Source organism: Trachypithecus francoisi, unplaced genomic scaffold (genome assembly GCF_009764315.1).
Source record: "Trachypithecus francoisi isolate TF-2019V2 unplaced genomic scaffold, Tfra_2.0 Lachesis_group1, whole genome shotgun sequence".
Taxonomy (NCBI): Eukaryota; Metazoa; Chordata; class Mammalia; order Primates; family Cercopithecidae; genus Trachypithecus; species Trachypithecus francoisi.
Genome location: NW_022681454.1, coordinates 37,377,719 through 37,399,732, shown reverse-complemented (window position 1 = coordinate 37,399,732; position 22,014 = coordinate 37,377,719). Strand labels below are relative to the sequence as shown.

Here is a 22,014-nt window from a genome sequence, read left to right as displayed (position 1 = left end):
AGCTGTTACGCCTGGCCATGAATCATATTATTATTGCTTAAGATAAGCTGTCATCGCACGGTCATGAGAGCTGAGTACCTGCTGTCTGAGGCCCATTCACAAAGTCCATTTGTACAATTGGAAGATGCTTTGGTTTTTTCTTTCAATTTAAACTGCTTCTATCATCACAGGGAGAGAGATCGCCTTCGCTGGTATTTCCTTTAAGTAACCAGTTGCACTTTTTATTTTCCTCCCCACCTTAGCCCCGTGACCCCCAGCACACCAGGGAGCCCACCCATGAGTCCTGGGCCTTTGTCACCAGGGGGGACCCCGGGGAAGCACGTCTGTGGCCATCATCTGCACACAGTGGGCGGTGTTGTCGAGAGGGACGTGTGTCATCGGTGTAGGCACAAGCGGTGGCACTTTATAAAGCCCACCAACAAGTCCAGAGAGAGCAGACCACGGCGCCAAGGCGAGGTCACAGTCCTTTCTGTTGGCAGGTAAGATCTCTTCGGATGCTTTTGGTTTATGTGTGACATGGGTGCTCTGGTGTGTGGACTTGTGCTTACCTGTCAGATGTAGAATATGTTCTCCGTGCCTGGCTCAGGTTATATCCCTGGGCTTTTTAGATGTTTTCTGGTGTGAGTCCTAGATTTTTCCAACAACAGAAGAATCCTAAAAGGCAGCTATTGCTAGGTCAGACGGGAAATGTATTAAGATAAATGCCTACCTGCTCTAACAGATAAAGCCCAGATTTTCAACTGTATACAGAATAGACATTTATATATCACTTATGGAATCCAGGGCAGGTATTGAGATATCAGCGGGTGGCTCTTCAAGTACTTATCCAGGGTTACAGGCCCCCTTCATTTGTGGCTCTGCCAGGTTTGCCAGCCAGAGGAGCAGGTCCAGGGAAGGTTGTTCACGCGGGGTTTTGAAAGAGCTACTAGGCCTGAGAGTGGCCCGCATCATTTTGACTCACACTCCACTGGGTGGAACTCGATCACCCAGCCAAGCTAATGTTCAGGGAACTGAGAAATATCCATCGAGCCATGTGCAAGGGTGGGGAGAAGCTGTGGATCTGGTCCACAGCCCTCCAGTCTCTGTCTTGTAAGTTCCATGTGAATTCCTTTGACTGCTTGCTTTTAGTGGGCGGGCTTTCCACTGTGTCTTGGCTTTCCGGGTCCTAGTGCCTTTCACTTGTGACCCATATGTGAGGTGGAGATCCTGCAGTTCAAGTGATGAATCCATCAGCCCTTACCTGAAACATCTTTGCAGTGGGATGCTTTTGCAGTTCTGCTGTTCGATGCTGAGTCCCATGCAGGAACTGCATTGCCGATGTTGCATTTGGAAAGACAGTGGGGAGTACTGGTAAGGAACACACGTGCTGGAGTGAGGCTGGGTGAGCACTGAGCAAAAGTCGACAGTGCTACTACTTACATGATCCTTCTCTGTCTACTGACAACTCCCTGGGAAGAGTAGCTTGAACTCATTGCTTCAACTCCTTCGAGTCCTGGCACCACTACTTACAAACTGTTACGTTGCTCTGTGCCTCAGTTTCCCCCTCTGTAAAGTGAGAAGGACAGTCACACTCACCTCATAGAGTTGCTGTGTAGACTAAATGAGGTGACTCACATAAAGGTCTTAAACCAGCTTTGGGTACTTACACACTCAAGAAATGTTGGCCAGTTATTATTTTTATTTTAATTCAGTTGAGTTTCATCATTGTGTTGCACAAGCATCACGGAGAAGACTGCCGGGCTGTTTGCCACTTACAGCAAAACAGCACAACTCATGACCACACTATTTTATTAAGAAGCAGAGTCATGGGAATTTATGAATGCAAAGCAATGAGAACCTGTAGCTTGTTTGGACAAAGCATGTTTTGTTGGTCTTAAAAAAAAATCTGCTGAAATTTTCAACTCAGATTCAACACAGCTTTTTTTTTTTTTTTTTTTTTTTTTTTTTGAGATGGAGTCTCACTCTGTCACCCAAGCTGGAGTGCAGTGGTGTGAACTCAGGTCACTGCAACCTCCGCTTCCTGGGCTCAAACGATTGTCATGCCTCAGCCTCCCGAATAGCTGGGACTACAGATGCCCACCACCATGACTGGCTAATTTTTGTATTTTTAGGAGAGATGGGGTTTCACCAAGTTGGCCAGGGTGGTCTTGAACTCCTGACCTCAAGTGATCCACCCGTCTTGACCTCCCAAAGTGTTGGGATTGCAGGTGTGAGCCACCGGGTCTGGCCAAGTGTGGCTTTTTAAAATGCCCCAAATCCAACTCTCTTTCTTGGATATTGGATACTAGAAACACTTAATGATTCCAGGCTGTTTTTCAGCATATATTACTTAAGAGAGTCTTAGAGTTTGACAGAATAGATTTGTGTTTACAATTTCCCTGTTCATTCTTTCACGACTGCAGAGCCTTCTCCTCAGGGTTGGTGATCTTATTCTGGACACAGAAGGAGGATTTATTTCAGATAGTTTTTAAGGGAAAAATTAAGACCAGAACTAGAAAGAAACTGTTATGAAAAGCTCTAGGATTTGGTGATGATATACTAGAAAAAACAGTTAAACTGAATACATTTATTTAACTCTTAATTCTTAATGAAAATCTCTTCCTTAACTTCCTTTAGTCTTTCCTTAATCTGTAATGAAAATTAACACATTGTTTTTTTTTAAAAGACAAACTCAAACCCTAATGCTGATAAAATGTGTTGCTAGGGCTCTTCTGATTTTCTGCATATGTGTGTGTGAGAGAGAGAGAGAGAGAGAGTGTGTGTGTGTGTGTGTGTGTGTGTGTGTGTTGAGATAGGACTGCCAGACAGTTGCATATTTTCAGAAGTTCGTCATCATCTGATAAACATTCTGGTTATGTCAGTCTAATTTGTAAACCAGTTGAGCATTTAACCAGGTTTCTGTGGTTAAAAAAAACTGGCATAGGCCAGGTGTGGTGGCTTACGCCTGTAATTCCAGAACTTTGGGAGGCCGAGGTAGGTGGATCACCTGAGGTCAGGAGTTTGAGACTGGTCTGGCCAACAAGGTGAAACCCCCATCTCTTCTAAAAATACAAAATTAGCCAGTCATGGTGGTACAAGCCTGTAATCCCAACTACTTGAAGAGGCTAAGGCAAGAGAATCGCTTAAACTCCGGAGTTGGAGGTTGTAGTGAGCCGAGATTGCACCACCACACTCCAGTCTGGTCAACAAGAGGGAAACTCCTTCTCAAAAACAAACAAACAAACAAACAAACAAAACCTGATCATTGTTAGAAACCACAACTCTGAGGCTATTTAATATTTGAGTCCCTGAGGGTTTTTTTTTTTTTTCTTATTGAGACAGGGCCTAGCTCTGTTGCCCAGGCTGGAGTGCAGTGACCTGATCTCTGCTCACTGCAGCCCCCTCCTCCTGGGCTCCAATGGTTCTCCTGCTTCAGCCTCCCGAGTAGCTGGGACTACAGGTGCACACCACCATGCCTGGCTAATTTTTGTAACTTTCATAGAGACAGAGTTTTGCTATATACCCTGGCTGGTCTCAAACTCTTGGGCTCAAGCAATCCACCCACCTCAGCCTTCCAAAGTGCTGCTGGGATTACAGGCATAAGCCACCATGCCTGGCCAATACCTGAGTTTTTAAATGCCTTTTGCACGCTCTGTGAAATATCCGGCTTAGTCTGTGATGTGGTTGAGTAGAAATCAGCTGGAAGGTTGCGCAGGGGCCAGGGGAATGTGCCGGATAGGAATGCATGCTCCTCCTCTTGAATATGTTGTTTTTCATTTGTGTCCTAAATTTTGGCTGAGTTCATTTGAGATCCTCTGGGTGGATGATTTTTGCTTTATTCACAATTCTTGTTTATTAGAAAAGCAAACCCCATCACCTCTCCCCGTTCCCCCCTCAGGTTTAGAGTTACAAAAGTGGAACACAAGTCAAACCAGAAGGAACGGAGAAGCCTGATGTCTGTTAGTGGGGCTGAAACTGTCAATGGGGAGGTGCCGGCACCACCTGTGAAGAGAGAACGGAGTGGCACAGAGTAGCAGGTGAGCCGTGGTTTTGGTGACATTGGGGGCAGGGTGGCACAGGGTGAGGAGAAGGTACTGGGAGCTTCCCAGGTGCTGTGGCAGCATAGGAATGGCATTTGGCAGGGAAATGGGAGAGCTTTCCTGGACCCAGGAAGGCTGAGGGGGACTGAACATGATTACTTATCTGCCCAGAGCTTCTTGTAAAGAAGTCACAAACGTGGTGCCTCCAGGGGCTTGGCCTGTGTGGTAATGGGGATAGAGGATTACTTGTGAGGCAATGTGGCATAGTGAGGATTGTGGCAAACTAGAACTCACATCACCCACCATATAGGGCTTGCGTTACCACGAGGCAGAAAGCGCCTAGTGTTGCTGCATCTTCTTACGTAAAAAAAGACAAAATCCAGACTTTTAAAATGTAAAGTCACCGATTTTTGATATTGGCAGCTTACATTTTTTTTTTTTTTTTTTTTAAACAATCATGCAGGCCAAATGACGTGTAATCTTGTCACCATTTCCAGGTAAACTGTGACTTGAAAAAGTCTGGAGCAAACAACCAATCCTTTTTCCTTTTATTCTGTTGGAAACCAGTTTTCTTTGTGTCACAGTTCTGAAACCTCAATACGAATATTTCTCTTCCCACCAAATATTTTGAGGCAATTGAAAAGCCACAGTGATTTATTTCTTGATTTGGCAATTTTAATTTTGCAAGACACTGCTTAAAAAACAAAAAACAAAAATACACGCAGCCGGGCACAGTGGCTCACGCCTGTAATCTCATGTAATCCCAGCACTTTGGGAGGCCGAGGCGGATGGATCACGAGGTCAGGAGATCGAGACCATCCTGGCTAACATGGTGAAACCCCGTCTCTACTAAAAAATACAAAAAATTAGCTGGGCGTGGTGGCGGGCGCCTGTAGTCCCAGCTACTCAGGAGGGTGAGGCAGGAGAATGGCGTGAACCCAGGAGGCGGAGCTTGCAGTGAGCCGATATGTGCCACTGCACTCCAGGCTGGGTGACAGAGTGAGACTCCATCTAAAAAAAAGCAAAACAAAAACGAAAACAAAAAAACCACACACACACACACGCACCAAAACCCTGTGATAAATTGATAGTGGCTTAACTTTCATCTTAACTCCTTTATTTCTGTTCCGGCTTGAGTGGTATTTATCCTTTCCATGTTTCTTATCCCTTGTAAAAGGGCAAGGGTGACAATTTGGGAGGGATCATGCCCTAAATGCTCCATGGAACCATCAGAGCCTGAACATGAAGACAGAAGAGTTTACACTTACATAGGGAGGGGAGGACGGCCAGTAGGGGAGAGGTCAGCCAGGGTCCTTGAAGGTACAGGGACATAGCAAAACTGACATGAACCCTGGGGTCAGACTGCCAGGTTCAAGCTCCAGTGTGCCACTCACTAACCCTGGGACCTAGGCAAGATACTTGAGCTTTCTACGCCTCACTGGAAATTGGAAGTGATGCTCCTTGCCTCAGGGGCGGGAGTGAGATTTCCATGAAGTTGCACATGTGAAATGCTCCATCAATGCTACTGATTATTATCACGCAATCAATTCATTTTTGGTCGGTGTGGCTGAGTGGTGAAGAGATGTGGCTTTTGGGTGAAGCTTCTCTGATAATCCGCCGGGCTCAGAGGGTTGAAGGTGCTCTGGAAGTGCTCTGGAAGTAATCTGGAACAACTCTGTGCATCTACATTTTCTGAGACATAGGGACTCTGATCATGTTCTAGTGCTAGTTAGCCCTTGCGGTTTTGCCTGTGGGGAGATCTGGCATCTGTTCCTGAGTTTAGGAACAAAATAGGAACCTTCTTAAAGAGAGAAACAATATAGAAAAGTCTACCGTTGGCTTCTCAGCCAGTTACTGGTGACCTTGGGGAAGGGAACCAAGAGGAATTTAAGAAGAGGACAATGAAGATGAGTAATAACAACAGCTAAAGTTAATTCAATATTCTAGTCTTCTAGGCATGGTACTGATGTATATCTCACATGTCATCATTATAGACCTCTCTGAATGGAGTTAGTACTATGATTGTAGTTTTACAGATGAGGAAACTGATGAATGGGAAAGGTGAGTTACATGTTGAAGGTCATATAGCTGGAAAGAGGAGCATTCTGATTAAGGTCAGTGAAGGACTTGGCTGTGTGGGAAGAGAAGCATGTGGCTATTCAAGTCTTAGGTAAGGAAGGCCCAGCCAGCTTAGCTGCAAAGAAAGTATGGGTCATAAGAACAGGCTGCGTATGAGTCATCAACTGGGCAGTGAGTTGAGAGATGGAGCTGATTGCACCAGAAGACCTGGCTTGCCCTCGGTTAGGAACTGCAAGATGATCCTCTCATCAGACTCACCTCTGATTAAAGCTTGACTAACTAGTGCCATGGGTGATTTTGGCCACCACGGCCCAGAGAGCGGCACTCTAGATCTGGGAAGGTGAAAAGAATTAGGATTGCTCAGCTGGGTTTTTTGGCCCGAATCTGTCTGATTCTGACTATAGAAATTTGGTCCAAGCATCTGAAGTCCTGACCACATTTAACTGATTTACAGTGAGATATTCTCTGCACAGCACGCTGTCATTCAGCAGGATTATATAAACGAGGACTGGATTTGATTAGAAGACATGGGTGTAAATCTGAGCTTCACAATTTGGACGTTGTATTTAACTGCTCTACCCCTGGTTTCCTTGAACATGAAATAAGGTATTAAATTCATTGTTTTAATCCAAGAGCCAAGAGAAAGTGTGGGATATAGTTGGCTGTCAGTAGAAGGTAGTCATATTGTATCGTACTGCTCAAAGCACAATGAGCAGGAGTGACCTTCAAAGGGTATGTGTTTTCCGAGCCTCCAACTTGTTTTAATTGATTTTCAAATTAAAAATTAATATTTTATTATGGAAAATTTTAAACTCAAAAGTTAGAATAATATCATGGATGTCCATGATCCCGAGTAAATTAATTATAATACCTACAGTTTTTTGAGTACTCTGTGCTTGGCATGCTTTGAAAGGCACATTCCGTGTATTAACTAATTTCTTTAATCCTCACGACAGCAGTCAGTAGGTGCTAGTTAGTACCCCATTTTGCAGATGAAGGTCTTAAGCACAGAGAGTTGAAACAACTTTTTTAGAGATATCAGCAAGAATGTGATAGAGTTAGACTTGAACCTGGGCAGCCTTGCTTTAGGTGTCACAGACTTCATTCAACTGGGTCCAGGACAAGCAGTTCCCATGAGTAGAGCCTGCTCAAATTGAGACCCGCTGGGTGGCCATATCTGATTACCCCAATGAAGTATAGGCCCTGAAAAAGGAAGGAAGAGAATATTCATTGGTGTTTTAAAAATTATGTATTCATTAAAATTTTTCTTGCAGTTTTGTTTTCTTCTCAAATCTCATCCCCCACCAAAAATATGTTTGGAACATTTAACATGACTTGATTTTCCAGCTAGAAAAATCCTGAAAAGTTTCCTTCTGGGCCAGACCCTCTGGTTCTTTCTGGTTCTAGACGAAGCCAGATCTGCACTGGAATGCAGCTGGTGAAGCAGGAGAGGAGTGCTGTGTGTCTTTTCTACAATCTGATACAGTCTTTAGAGTTGTGTTTTTTCCTGAAAGAGATTTTTGCTCAAATTTGGATTTTTAGCCAAACAATGTTACTGCAGTATTTTGTTTTACTGTAGAACAGTCTCAAATATTCAAAGGCAAATGCATATCCACTTATTGGTTAGGTTTCTTTTTTTCTTTCTGTTGTTTGAGGTGGTTGTTACCAGAAACTAGACTTAATATTCTAAATAGAATGTTATCAAGACTGGGGCAGGATTTCTCTCTCCCTCTTCTGGCTCCTTCTCCCTTTACAAACCCCAAATCTGATGTTGGGCATGGCCTCCCCTGTTCTTCTCACCCTGCTTTGTTGGGCTGCGTTCTTTTTTGTGGCTACATCTAACTTGCCCTCTTGCCCTCCGCCTGATTTATTTTGGCAATGCGGTTAAAATGGTGTCTTTTTTCTACAGAAAATGTGTTTTGGTTTCTCCTGAGAAGAATAAGCTTTTGTTCTTCAAAGTTAAATAAATCGAATTGCTTTCAGCCTCCAAATGCCACTGCCTTGTCTTCATTGTCACTGGTCTTTGGCTTTTTAAAAATGATCCTGTCCTAAGCATTCCATGTCGCATGTTTCTGAAATCTGCACTCTTTTTTCCATTTGCTGATAGTGTCCTGTTGGAACCATTGATTTAGTAAGTTTACATAACCATATTTTAAATTTTTTTATTTAAAATTAATCAGATTTTAATGGACACATGTTGCATATATTTATCATGTACAATGTAATGTTTTCAAATATGTACACGTTGCAATGGCTAAATTGAGCTAATGAACATATGCATTGCCACACATACTTATAATTTTTTTTGTGGTGAGAACACTCCAAATCTACTCTTAGCAATTGTTAAGAATGAATATATTGTTATTAACTGCAGTTCACCATGTTGTACAACAGATCTCTTGAAATTATCCCCTCTAACTAAAATTTTGTGTCTTTTGAGCAACCCCTTCCCCCGCCCCTACCTCTAACCACCTTTCTTCTCTCTGCTTCTATGAGTTCAACTTTTTTAGATGCCACGTGTAAGTGAGATGATGTGGTATTTGTTGTTCTGTGCCTGGCTTATTTCACTCAACGTAATGTGCTCCAGATTTATCCATTTTATCTTCAAAGACAGGCTTTCCTTCTTTTTTTCTGGCTAAACAGTGTTTCATTGTGTATCTATACTACATTTTATTTGTTCATCTGTTCAGGGACTCTTAGGAAGATTCCGTATCTTGGCTATTGGGATTATGCAGCAGTGCACATGGCAGTACAGATATCTCTTTGACATACTGGTTTCAATACCTCTGGATATGTACCAAGAAGTGGGATTGTTGGATCATATGGTAGTTCTATTTTTATTTTATTTTATTTTTTTTCATGAGACAGGGTCTCACTCTTGCCCAGGCTGGAGTGCAGTGGCACGTCGCCACTGTCTAACTGAAATTTTATATCCTTTGACCAACATCTCCCCAACGCTCCCTTCCTGTTTTGCCCCCTTTTTAAATTGGGTTATTTGTTTTCTTGCTTTTGAGTTGTTTGCTTCTTGTATATTTTGGATAGTAACCCTTTATAAGATGTATGGTTTGCAAATATTTTCTCCCATTTGATAAGTTATCTCTTCACTCTGTTCATTGTTTGCTTTGCTGTGCAGAAGCTTTTTAGTTTGATAAAATCCCATGTGTCCATTTTTGTTGCCTATGCTTTTGGGGTCTTATCAAAAAATCATTGGCCAGATTAGTGTCATGGAACTTCCCACCTATATATTTTTCTAGTAGTATTACAGTTAGCGTTACTCTTATCAAAACAAAAATTAATAATATTAGACATCTCTTTTTATTTTTGTTTTATTATTCAGACTATTGTATTGATTTTTATTTTAGTATTTTATTTTAGTGATTAAAAGCTTGGTTTTAAACTCCTTACTTTTAATTGTGCTACTTAACCCCCAATGGTTTTGGGGAAGTTACTTAATGTTTTCAAGCCCTGGTTTTTTCATCTTTAAAATGAGATTGTTGCTGGACATACATGATATGATGTATATGTAGTTCATAAATCAATCCTTGGCACGGAGTATCTGCTAAACATTCACTGCTGTTAACAGTTGTCATGCCTGGTGGTCTTAATGATTTACTAGGTCATTTATCAAGCATCAACTTTTGGTACTGTGAATTCCTTTTTGCATCTTAAGAACATTACAGCTTTGGCCTCTCAGGACATCTCAGAAATAGATAGTATTTGTCAAGTCCCTTAGGAATTTGGGCCATTTTCTTGTTTGCATTAAGGAGACCTTAGAAATAACCATTCCCAGCCAGGTGCGGTGGCTCACGCCTGTAATCCCAGCACTGTGGGAGGCTGAGGCAGGCGGATCACGAGGTCAGGAGATCTAGACTATCCTGGCTAACATGGTGAAACCCCGTATCTACTAAAAAATACAAAAAAAATTAGCCGGGTGTGGTGGCGGGCGCCTGTAGTCCCAGCTACTCTGGAGGCTGAGGCAGGAGAATGACGTGAGCCTGAGAGGTGGAGGTTGCAGTGAGCCGAGATTGCACCACTGCCCTCCAGCCTGGGCGACAGAGTGACTCCATCTCAAAAAAAGAAAAAAAAACAAAAAAGAAAGAAAGAACCATTTCCTTCTTCCAAGAGGTGGAATTAAAATTAGTAACAAGGCGATGGAAAAGTTTTACTGACAAGTTCTTTTCATTATAAAGATCAGAGGGTGGAATAAATTGAAATGCTGGACTGAGACGTTTTCAGCTTAAGTGTGACTGCCGTGCTGGTGCTCCGCTTTGGAATAAAAGTCTCCTCTTTGTCAAGACTCTTTCATGGCTCAAACACCCTCCTGAGCATCCGTGGCTGGTCACAAGGTGGCTCTTCTGATCTTCGGCCGCCTTCATGTTTTCCTCTAACAGTGAGGAAAGGCTCCTTGGCTCCTTTTTTTGGCCTCTGTGATAGAACTTAGAGTAGAAGCTCCTTGGGGACCCTCTTGAAAGTTGTACTGCTTGATTTGCAGTCCCCTCAATTGCTTTTCTTTTATTAATTCTCCAGGAAGCAGGTAATGATGAGAAACTGCAGGTACTACTAGTTAGTTTATTTTTTTCTCTCTCGCTGTAATTTTTCAGGAAAAATGCATCTTTTTTAAAAAGCAAAAGGATCTCAGATTTGATGGGAGCTCTTAAACTTGATCCACTGGTCTTATGGGGCAACGGAATACAAAAAGAAACTGCACCTAAAGTAGGCATGGATTAGGCCACCTGGCTTGGTTTTCTGTGGCTAAACGCATTTCTCAAAGGTAAAAGCACTGCGATGACGCCTGCCCTACTCCTGTCTGGAAGACTAAGCCCACTGAGTCCATCTTAAATGTGGAGGTGGAGGGAGGTTGGCATCTGCCCCGTACCTGCTCTGTGAAGACTAGGTAGGTAGAACCGGCCAGTCGAAGAGAAAAGCTGAGTGAGGGATGGGACTTTAGAAGCAGTTTTAGGAGTTGTAGGTAATCATATCCTATTTTACAGATGAAGAGCCAGGCCTAGAGGGATTAATGTTCCCCAAACCTCAGGGCTAGGTAGTGAGAGGGCTTGGATGGGAAGAAATTTATACTTGGGAGCTCACATGCTCAGTGGCCGTGGAGCGTGAGGGAGCTTTGCTTTTCTTGGCAAGAAAGCAAACCAGCCGCGCTTTCTTCACATAGCTCAATAGCTCACAGAACTGATCATTCCAGCCTTGGGATGGCCTCCTTTGGCCTCCGATGGGATCATCTGATGAGCAGCTGATGGACTTTAGGCTCTGCCTGGATCAGGTCCATGTCTGTGAGCCATTCAGTTTTCTTCCAGGTAGATGAAGGTCATAGACTTGTAGACTTCAGAACAGCTGTGATTGCTAGTTCAGATCAGTGGAGGTACAATTATATCTTTAAAAAGTATCTCTTGGCCGGGCATGGTGGCTCACACCTGTAATTCCAGCACTTTTGGGAGGCCAAGGTGGGCGGATCATGAGGTCAGGAGTTCGAGACCAGCCTGGCCAACATGGCGAAACCCCATCTCTACTAAAAATACAAAAATTAGCTGGGCATGGTGGCAGGCACCTGTAGTCCCAGCTACTTGGGAGGCTGAGGCAGGAGAGTCACTTGAACCCGGGAGGCAGAGGTTGCAGTGAGCCGAGATCATGCCATTGCACTTCAGCCTGGGTGACAAGAGCAAGACTCTGTCTCAAAAAAAAAAAAAAAAAAAAAAAAAAAAGCATGACTTGAGCCCCTACTGTATGCCAGGCAGTTGGCTGTGTTTAGGGATGTGGCAGTGTGTCAGACAGACAGTGAAGACCGTACTCTTACAGAGCTACTCTCCTAGTACTTACAGCAGACTTTTCTCCCCTGCACCTCCCAGGCCCCTTGTTTAGTGCGTGTTGTTACATGTGTTGTTCAAGATCATGCTGAGAATTCATTACAGAGCCAGGACCTGGGCTTCCTTATAGCTCATTCCTTTACTGTCTCCAATGTATTGGATATTACAAGTGTTTGAAATGGAATTTTTTTAAGAGAACTGAAATATAATGCATGGGACAAAAGAACTGAAATAGAATGCATGGGATAAAATATTTAAACAGCCTAAAAATCTGCAGGGTGAAAAATAAATCCCAAAAATAAATCTTTGCTCCATCTTTATCCCCCTAACTCCTTTGCGTATATCATCTCTGAAACCTTTTCTCAAGAGGACACCACTGTGATCAGTGTTCTCTATGTTCTTTCAGGATTATGCTATTCACGTATGTGCTTATGCAGTATGTCAGTGTATATAAAGCCCCTCCTTTTGCCTTTCTACACATGAGAGCATGGATACTATACTTGTTGGTACCTTGCTTTTGATTGAAGTTGGTGATTTTTAGGTTCTGTGGTTCCCTGACTGTTGAGTTTTTGTCTTACTCACAGATGACTGAGGAAGAACCAGCTTTTACTCTCCCACATTGACTGAGCCATAAGGAGTGAAAATGGTGGCCACAGTTAAAAAGCTATATGCCCTGTTTGTCCTCAGTTGTTGGGAGTGGCTTCAGTACGTTTATGGCCATGATCTGGGAGTTTTGAGCGGACCTAAAAACATACTTTGCTGTCATCAACTATGATGTTTCTAAGTTATTCTTCCATGGCCTTGTTCTGTGCACAGGAGATACTAAAACATATTTATCAGTATTCCCAGAGTTTAGGCAACATGGGGGACCAGGGGGTTTTGATTTGTTTTGCTTTCAATTGCCACCAAAGCAAGCCATCTGCTCCTAGCACATATCTCCCTGGGCAGGGGCCTGCCCCAGGGCCCCTTCCTGTTGTTGACTAGAGGTTGACCCACTGAGCTAGAGCTTCTCTGTTCTTCCTCTTTATCCCTATCAGCTGTTTGACGTCTGCTCTTTTCACTGTAAAAATTCAGCAATGTTGGAGGCTAGGGACTTTGGAGGGCCTAAAGACAGACTCAAGAGGGCATGAGGGAAGTGGAAAATGAAATGCTTTCAGAGACATTTTTACCTATAATTAGAAAGAAAATTGAATTAATAGTTATAATCAGGATTTTAATTTTTCTTTATTTTACTATTACTATTTTTTGAGATGGAGTCTTGCTCTGTCACCCAAGCTGGAGTGCAGTGGCGCAATCTTGGCTCACTGCAAGCTCCACCTCCCAGGTTCACCCCATTCTCCTGCCGCTGCCTCCTGAGTAGCAGGGACTACAGGTGCCCGCCACCGCGCCTGGCTAATTTTTTGTATTTTTAGTAGAGATGAGGTTTCACTGTGTTAGCCAGGATGGTCTCGACCTCCTGACCTTGTGATCTGCCTGCCTCAGCCTCCCAAAGTGCTGAGATTACAGTCATGCGGCACTGCGCCCAGCTGATTTTTATTTTTCTTAATTTGTACCTTGAGACCTTGAGTACTACTAACATTAAATAGCTTAAGTTAAAACAGAACCTATTTTCTGTGAGTAACAGGACATAGGATACTGTAGTGGTTCTACCATAGAGGTTCTAGAATCAGAATTCTTGGGCTCAAGATCTTGGCTGTCACTTTTTAGCTTATCTAGCTTTGGGCAAATTACTTAGCCTCTGATGCCCCAGCTTCTCCATCTGTTAAGTGCAGATAATGGTACTCCTACTACTTCGTAGGGATACTGTTCCTTTGCTCTAAGTAAGTGCAAAATAGGTTAGGTGTTAAATTACTATATCAGATGAGCCCTGTTTAAACTTGTGGCCAGTAAAAGTATTAATATTTCTTGATTCTCTTGAAGCTCAGAGAGGCCAGGTTGGACATCACCTATAAGGTAAAGCAGTATTGTCCATTTGATACTCAAGTGGAGGCTTACTGAAGGCCAGTTAGCTGAACTCTGTCTAGCTCACAAGCCAGTAGAGAGGCAATATCTAACTTGTTCCATTTTCCTTATTAGAAAGAGATGGTACTATTCAGAGTAATAAGTTATTCTGCCTGTAGCTTAATGTAGACATTAAATCAGAAGTGTGTTGAGACTAGTAGGAAACTGCTGAATTGCGTTTAAATAATTTCCAGTTGAATCCTTCTTTTTCCAGGTACAGAATAACTTTTGATGTCACTTACATTTTACTTGGAATAAGGTGCTCTGATTCTACCATCTCAAAGGCTGGTAAATCACAAGTGTTCAGTTGCTGTCGCTTGGGAAACCCATTGTTGCTAAATATATAAGTACGTTGAAATTGTTATGAGAATATAACCCAGTAAAGAACAACCTTCAGACTTCAGTGAGATCTAAATCTAATGTCAGAAGATTCAAAACTGTAAGGAGTGCAGAATTTCTCATTGGTATTATTCAACAAAGAAGATAATGTAATTTGCAGGAATATACATTTCTGTCTCTGCTAGTTTAAAAAAGTGATTTCTATTTTGAATGGAGAAAAACACCTAGAAACATTGTTTTTCCTGAATTGACCCACATACGTAGAAAGCTTCTCACTATTTATATTAAAAAATTAAGGTTTTCGTTATTAAGCCCCCTTCTCAAATTGGGGGTTATAATATTCAACTCATGGAATATGTAGTAGTCGATAAACATAAAAAATGCCCAACTTTACTAACAATGAAATAATCCAAACTGAGATCACTTTTTGCTTCTCTGGTGGCAAAGATGAATGTTAACACTAGCATGACCATACAACTCACATCCAAAATGAGGAGGTAGCTTACACCTGTAATCCCAGTGCTTTGGGAGGCTGAGGTGGGAGGATGGCTTGAGGCCAGGAGTTTGAGACCAGCTTGGGCAACATAGTGAGATCCTGTCTCTACAAATTAAAAATTAAAAAATTAGCTGGGCATGTGGCATACACCTGTAGTCCCAGCTACTTGGGAGGCTAAGGTGGAAGGATTTCTTGAGCTCAGGTGTTGGAGGCTGTAGTGAGTCAGGATGGTGCCACTGCATTCCTGCCTGGGTGACAGAGAGAGACTCTACAGAGAGTAAAAGGGACACTGAATAATGATTCTGGGTAAACCAGATCTCCCGGGCAAACTGGTTCATGTGGTCACCTTGGATAAAAGGGTGCAGGGGCCTGGCGTGGTGTCTCACGCCTGTAATCCCAGCACTTTGGGAGGCTGAGGCAGGTGGATCACGAGGTCAGGAGTTCAAGACCAGCCTGACCAACATGGCGAACTAAAAACAAAAAAATTAGCCAGGTGTAATGCCACATGCCTGTAGTCCCAGTTACTCGGGAGGCTGAGGCAGGAGAATTGCTCAAACCTGGGAGGCGGAGGTTGCAGTGAGCCGAGATTATGCTACTGCACTGCAGCCTGGGTGACAGAGCGAGACTTTTCCTAAAAAAAAAAAAAAAAAATGGGGTACAGGAGGCTGGGTGCGGTGGCTCAAGCCTGTAATCCCAGCACTTTGGGAGGCTGAGGCAGGCAGATCACCTGAGGTTGGGAGTTCAAGACCAGCCTGACTAACATGGAGAAACCCCGTCTCTACTAAAAATACAAAAATAGCTGGGGGTGGTGGTGCAAGCCTGTAATCCCACCTACTCGTGAAGCTGAGGTAGGAGAATCACTTGAACCTGGGAGGCGGAGGTTGCAGTGAGCTGAGATCGCACCATTGCACTCCAGCCTGGGCAATGACAGCAAAACTCCGTCTTAAAAAAAAAAAAACCAAAAAAAAAAACCAAACAAACAAACTCCCTCGGTGCAGGGAGATGGACATTATCCCACACCGAAGCAGGGAGTCTACAATGGTCTCGACCTTTGTGGTGGCAATCTGGAACTATAAAAACTTAAATATGTACTCTTTGACCAAATTATTCCAATTAATAGATATCATTGCATAAATGCAAAGATAATGTTCAAAGTTGTTCACTTCAGCATTGTTTATAGTAGCAAGTAACTGGAAGCATCTTTAAATGTCGATCAATGAGGGATTAAGTAAGTGAATTGTGCCTTATACATTTCATAATGGCCTGCAAATGCCAAAGATTGAAGTAGATGCTGGGTGTGATAGCTCACACCTGTAATCCCAGCAGTTTGGGAGGCTGCGGCTGGAGGATTGCTTTAAGCCAGAAGTTTGAGATCAGCCTGGGCAACACAGCGACCCTATCTCTACTTTAAAAAAAAAATTTGTTTTTTAATTAGCTAGGCATGGTGGCATGCACCTGTAGTCCCAGCTACATGGGAGGCTAAAGTCGTGGCTTTAACTCCATGATTTAAGCCCAGGAGTTCGAGGTTCCAGTAAGCCATGATTGTGCCACTGTACATCCAGCCTGGGCAACAGAGTGAGACCCTGTCTCTTAAGAAAAAAAAAGATTGAAGTAGTGTTATATGTACAGACACAGAGCATCTACTATATATTATTAGATTTCAAAAACGAGTTATAAAATATTCCAGTTGTGTTTAAAAATGATACGCAGCATGTCTCATTTTTCTTGGGTCGAAGTTGATTCTTTAAGCTTCCTCCCTGCATACTCTAAGCTCCTTCAGGGCTTGGGCAGTGCCTTTGGAGGGTGTCTTCTCATCCTTTGCCGAGACTTCAGGTGGCACCTTGTACATAATTGGCCCCCAGTGATTGCTTAACAGGTGTGATAATACGGCATTCATCTCATCATCAAGAGTCCTCTGCAGATGAGTCGAATTCTAATTCCCAACTACTTTGAAATACATTTAAAAAATGATTCTGTAGTTTTAAAATTTTGCAGTTCAAATAGAGTTACTGATTTTTTTTTTTGAGACGGAGTTTCACTCTGTCACACAGGCTGGAGTACAGTGGCGCAATCTCGGCTCACTGCAACCTCTGCTTCCCAGGTTCAAGCGATTCTCCTGCCTCAGCCTCCCAAGTAGCTGGGACTATAGGCATGTGCCATCATGCCCAGCTAATTTTTGTGCTTTTAGTAGAGACGTGGTTTCACCATGTTGGCCAGGCTGGTCTCGAACTCTTGACCTCAGGTGATCCACCCTTCTCAGCCTACCAAAGTTCTGGGATTATAGGCATGAGCCATCATGCCCGGCTGAGTTACTGAAATTTTAATTAATATTCCAGTCTGTAAATGATTTTGTCATATTTGTTTTCTCCCCCTTTTCTGAGATATATTTTTTGACCTCCACTGACTTTATAGTGTTGTGTTTGCAGAGTTTACCCTTTGGAAGTGGATTTAATTCTTGCTGTTTTTAATCAGTTGACAAACATTAGTACTGAGTCTTTACGCTTAGACCTTCATACGTGCATTAGAATCAATGAAGCACCTTATAGGAAAGCAGAGTCCTGGACTGCAACCCCATAGACTCTGATTTAGTAGGTCTCAGGGAGGGGCCCAAGGAATCTGCAGTTTTTGGTAGTATTTAAGCCAATTCTAAAGCAGGTTCTGCTGATCACTCTGGGAAACACTGATTTTAAAAGATTGCATGGATTAGCCTAGATTACCATGAATCTATTGGGTTTGTTAAATGAACAAGAGCATTTATTAAAATAAGAAGGTATTCATGTTAATTTATAAAATTTAACACACAGTTTAGACCAGAGCAAGATTTAAAGGACTATAAGCACTGAATCCATTGTGATGTGATCCCATTAATCTCTATCTGCCAAGATGCCAATCTACACAGGCAGTACCGTTGCAGGACCATGGTGTCACATGCACAGCGATCATAACCTGCAAGCGTGTAACTGCAGAATGGTCAGTAGAGCCTGGAACAAGAAAAATCTCTAACTAAGATGTGTGAGCCTTAAAGGAGCACAGGTTATTAGTGAACGATCACTTAAATGTAGCTCCAGGACTTCAGTGTTAATATTGCTGTCATGTAACTCTTTCTATAAACAACATTCTCTATTTATTTTATTTAAAAGTGTTCAAGAAAATTATGAATCCGACTGTGTGATTCCATAGCCTTGTCTTAGAATGAGAGGGGAATTCAGTGTTGTGTAAGTGTACTTCTGATCTTCCCAGGGACTGGGCCCCTTTAAAGTACAAGTTTTTAGCATCATTTAACTGTTCATGTAACCACAGTGATTTCCCCTGAGAGAGACCCTGACAGCATTTCTAGTTTCTGCATTTCCTTTCTGTTGCCCACCACATAGGTGGGGAGCAGAGAAGCGAGGGTACCAGAGGATCTCAGTGATGCTGTAGGTGTCTCTGGGGTGACCGGATAGCAATGCATTGTGGAGGTAGCTTTGTGGTCTTCCAGGTCTGACTGCCTGGGATGGATTTCCTACTTTCCCATTACTAATTGTGTGGCCTTTGGTAAATTATTGATCCTGGAAGCCTCAGTTTCCTCCTATGAAAATGGGAATCATCATTGATTGACTCCTGGAATCATCAGGAAGATGGAGTTAATGACCCTAGAGTGCTTAGCATGACAGTACCTGGCACAGAGAAAGTGCTCTGCAAATGCCAGTGCTGTTACTATTAATCAGATAGACTTTTCCTTCCTTAACACCCTACACTTAGAGATTTTAGCGTTTACTGTTCATTAATCCGCTTAGGCTCCTAGATTCTTATAACTTGTTTCTAATTTTTAAAGGGATCAGTTTCTTTTTTTTCTAGAGAATGCTTTTTAACAAGGCATAGATATTTATATGTGTATCCTAATCAGAGACATATGGCAGCTTCAGTGGAACCATAATATAATGATAGGATTATGGCTTTATCTTTATAAGATTATGTCATAACCAATAAACTCTAAAGAAAAAGACAACCTCTTCCTTTGTTCCAGATAAATCTTCTGGGTGGTTCTTTTTTTTTTATTTTTTTGAGACGGAGTCTTGCTCTGTTGCCCAGGCTGGAGTGCAGTGGCGCAATCTCAGCTCATTGCAAACTCCGCCTCCCGGGTTCATGCCATTCTCCTGCCTCAGCTTCCCGAGTAGCTGGGACTACAGGTACCTGCCACCACGTCCAGCTAGTTTTTTGTATTTTTAGTAGAGACAGGGTTTCACCGTGTTAGCCAGGATGGTCTCAATCGCCTGACCTCGTGATCCGCCCGCCTTGGCCTCCCAAAGTGCTGGGATTACAGACGTGGGCTACCGCCTGGCCAGGTGGTTCTTAATTTTTATCTGTCAGTCTTCTTTTATAAGCAAAATGGTTACACTTTGAGATTTCTGAATTGTGTTTTCCATGTAATGGAACTTTGCTTGATTGTTTCCAGCTTGAGTAGTCACTCGTGTAAATTGCAATCACCAAATTTCTCCTGAAGAGAGAGGTCAGGCTTGCTCAGTGTGGTGTGGTCCCATGTGATGGCAGCTGGGAACAGTGAGTGAGTGGCTGTTGCTTTCCTCTCCCACCCACTCCTGTTAGCCTTCTGCTGTATCTGTGCCCACCCCCACATGATTTCTGACTGCTGCAGGACAATATGGAAGGTACCTTGTAATACTTATTGTTGTTCTGGGTTAAAGAAATACCTGGAAGGTCATAGTGTTGTGCCAGTAGTGTGCTACCTTCTAATAAATGTGTGTTTGTAAGGAGAGACCAGAACTGCAAGGGTTTTAATAAGATGAGTTTTCTCTTTTCTGCTTAGTTTCTGGTATTGGCAGTGAGGACTTTAAGCAGCAGTTTGTATTTTTTACTTCCTCTCTCGAAGATATTGCAGACAGTGCAGTTTTTATCAGCTGCGGAAGGCAGCTGTTGAAGAAAGCTAATGTGATTGTTGAAAGCAGAGAATTGGATGATGGTCATGACCAGAATAGTTAACCTTTCGGAGCACACTGATCGCTTTTCCTCGTATTAAGCGTTGTGCATAGGATCATCTCATGTCAAATCCCCAGTAACCCTGTGAGAGAATGCTACAGAGACAGCCATGGTTCCACAGCTGGCAGTGGGGGTCTGGATTTGAATCCAGGCCCCTCCTTCTTAGCCTAGCCTGTATTCTTGCATGCCCCGTTCTTAAAGCCGGTCAAATCTGTGCAAAACACTCAAAATGAGGAGTGTTTCTAGGTTGCAGTGAAAACTGTTACTGTGATGAAACATTGCTTTCTAGGCCTGACATCCCCCACCTGTCACTTTGTTATTTTCCTTGATGCAAAAATGTCTAGTTCTAAGGGAGCACATGAAGAGGAGACATAAAAATAGTGGAATACCATACCTGTTTTCTAGATAATGGCCTAGTTTAAGGTTTTGCCTGGAAAATTCCCTCTCATTTTTTCCTTTTTTTTTTTAGGGCCATTTTTATATTTCTCTACCTCTGGCCTTTCTACCTTTCTACTCTCTGCTAGAATGTTTCTATGAATTGACTCTTACCTGAAAGTAGTTCCAGACTTGACTTTGTTCAGTTTCACAGTAAAAATCTGCAGTTCTTGAACAGTTTTGGCAATTCAGTGCAGGGTATTACTTATTTCATTAGAATTAAAAACTTGATCCTTGCTGTTTTATTGGACAATGTTTCATTGCCTTTTTAGCTAAGGGGATAAAGGTCCTTTGCTCATCATCTCATTTGGGAAATAAATCTCTTTCTTTCTGTCTCTCTCCCTCATTCTTCCGCTTGTGATCTGTCTCTATTCTCTTATAACCACTGAATATTATGGATGACCAAATGACAGAAGAGGATAACATAGATAATAATAAGGGACACATCTTGAAGGACATCTGTAAAATAAGTAAAAAGTATGTTCTTCAAAACACTTCTACCAACTTCATGCTATTTCTTCATATTTCTGCAAGCTGGGTCTATCTCTGGTTTTGTTTAGCATTTATAGGGTACACAGGATTTTGGCAGATAGGAGAACGTTTTGTTCCTAAACCTCGTGTGGTTTCACCTGCATGGTATATGTGTTTTAGCATACACGGGGAGCTCTGTAATTTTAGTCCTGTCCTGGGTTATCCCAGTCTGTAAAACAGGAAAGTAAAAAGTCACAGAGCTGTTCATTACATGAGATAGTTATAAAAAGTCATTTAAAAAGCAGGGAGCTATTTTACAAGTATAGGGCTTTGTTTGTAATGTAAATGTAGACATTGACAAGGGTTGGTTGTTAGAATGACTTAAAAATACAATCCAGAACCCTGAAGGTGCAATAAAGACCTAAGATGGAATGTTTAATCATTGTATTCTTACTTGAAATCCCAACTGTCTGTCCTGGATGGTCAGCAGAGACCTCCACCTATGGAAGGCACATCACATGGGAAAAGCAGGAGCAAGAGAGAGAAAGGCGGAGGGGTACGTCCGTTTAAACAGCCAGATCTCGAGAGAACTCTTGAAATTAATTATATTTTACTTTAATTTCTTTAGACTGAATTCTAGAAAAACATTGTGTAATGGTGGAAGGAATGGGGTGGGATGGGACGGGACAGGGTAAGAATAGATTATAATTCTTCTGTGTTTTTCAATACTCAGGCAGATTAACATGTGATATGATGCTTACCCTTGGTTAAAGATCTCCTTTTTTTGTTTTCTCTTGCAGCAATGACTTGACTTGAAGAACTCTAAGAGACTGAAAACTTACAAGATATGAAGTTGCCTCGGGAATTTTTTATATATTTTATACAATTTCTGTCATGGAGGCAGCAGGCATGTGAATAAAACCTAAAAGGGAATGTTATTGCTGTGCCGTATACAAAATTCAGTTTGCTTTGAAACAGGTTTTGGTTGAAAGGGTCTTGAAAAATGTATTATACTTCCGGGGAAGGAAAGAGCTGTTTTTATCTTCTTAACCACCCCCGCCTCCACCCTTCCCAGCCCCTAATCCCAGGCCTTGGTGTACACACTGTAGTTTTCCCATTATGATCAGTATGTGCAGTGATACTATTCACGTACAGTCTGAGCTCATGCTCAGGGCTGTGTGTGTACGTGTGTATACATGCGTGCACGTGAGCGTGTGTTTCTCTTTTTCCAGTTCCTACATCCTGTTTTGACACTGGTTGTAAGAAGATCTTTATACATACAGGTTAGCCGTTACGAAAGATAAAAGATGCCTCTTCAGTGGTAAAAGCTCAGTGGAAATAATCTAGTCTAGCCCTGAGGAGTTGATTCCCCAAGGGACCATGG

General features: G+C 42.5%; 1 protein-coding gene across 1 annotated transcript in view; it reads left to right on the top strand.

Moving 5' to 3' along the window:
* Positions 1 to 21,568, top strand: part of RELL1 (RELT like 1) — a 78,116-nt gene extending 56,548 nt beyond the window's left edge. The window contains exons 5-7 of the mRNA XM_033213951.1: positions 243 to 479; positions 3,878 to 4,016; positions 21,431 to 21,568. Of these exons, the coding sequence (XP_033069842.1) occupies positions 243 to 479; positions 3,878 to 4,013 (373 nt within the window). The 3' untranslated portion in view covers positions 4,014 to 4,016; positions 21,431 to 21,568. The remainder of the gene's footprint in view (positions 1 to 242; positions 480 to 3,877; positions 4,017 to 21,430) is intronic.
* The last annotated feature ends 446 nt before the right edge of the window (positions 21,569 to 22,014 follow it).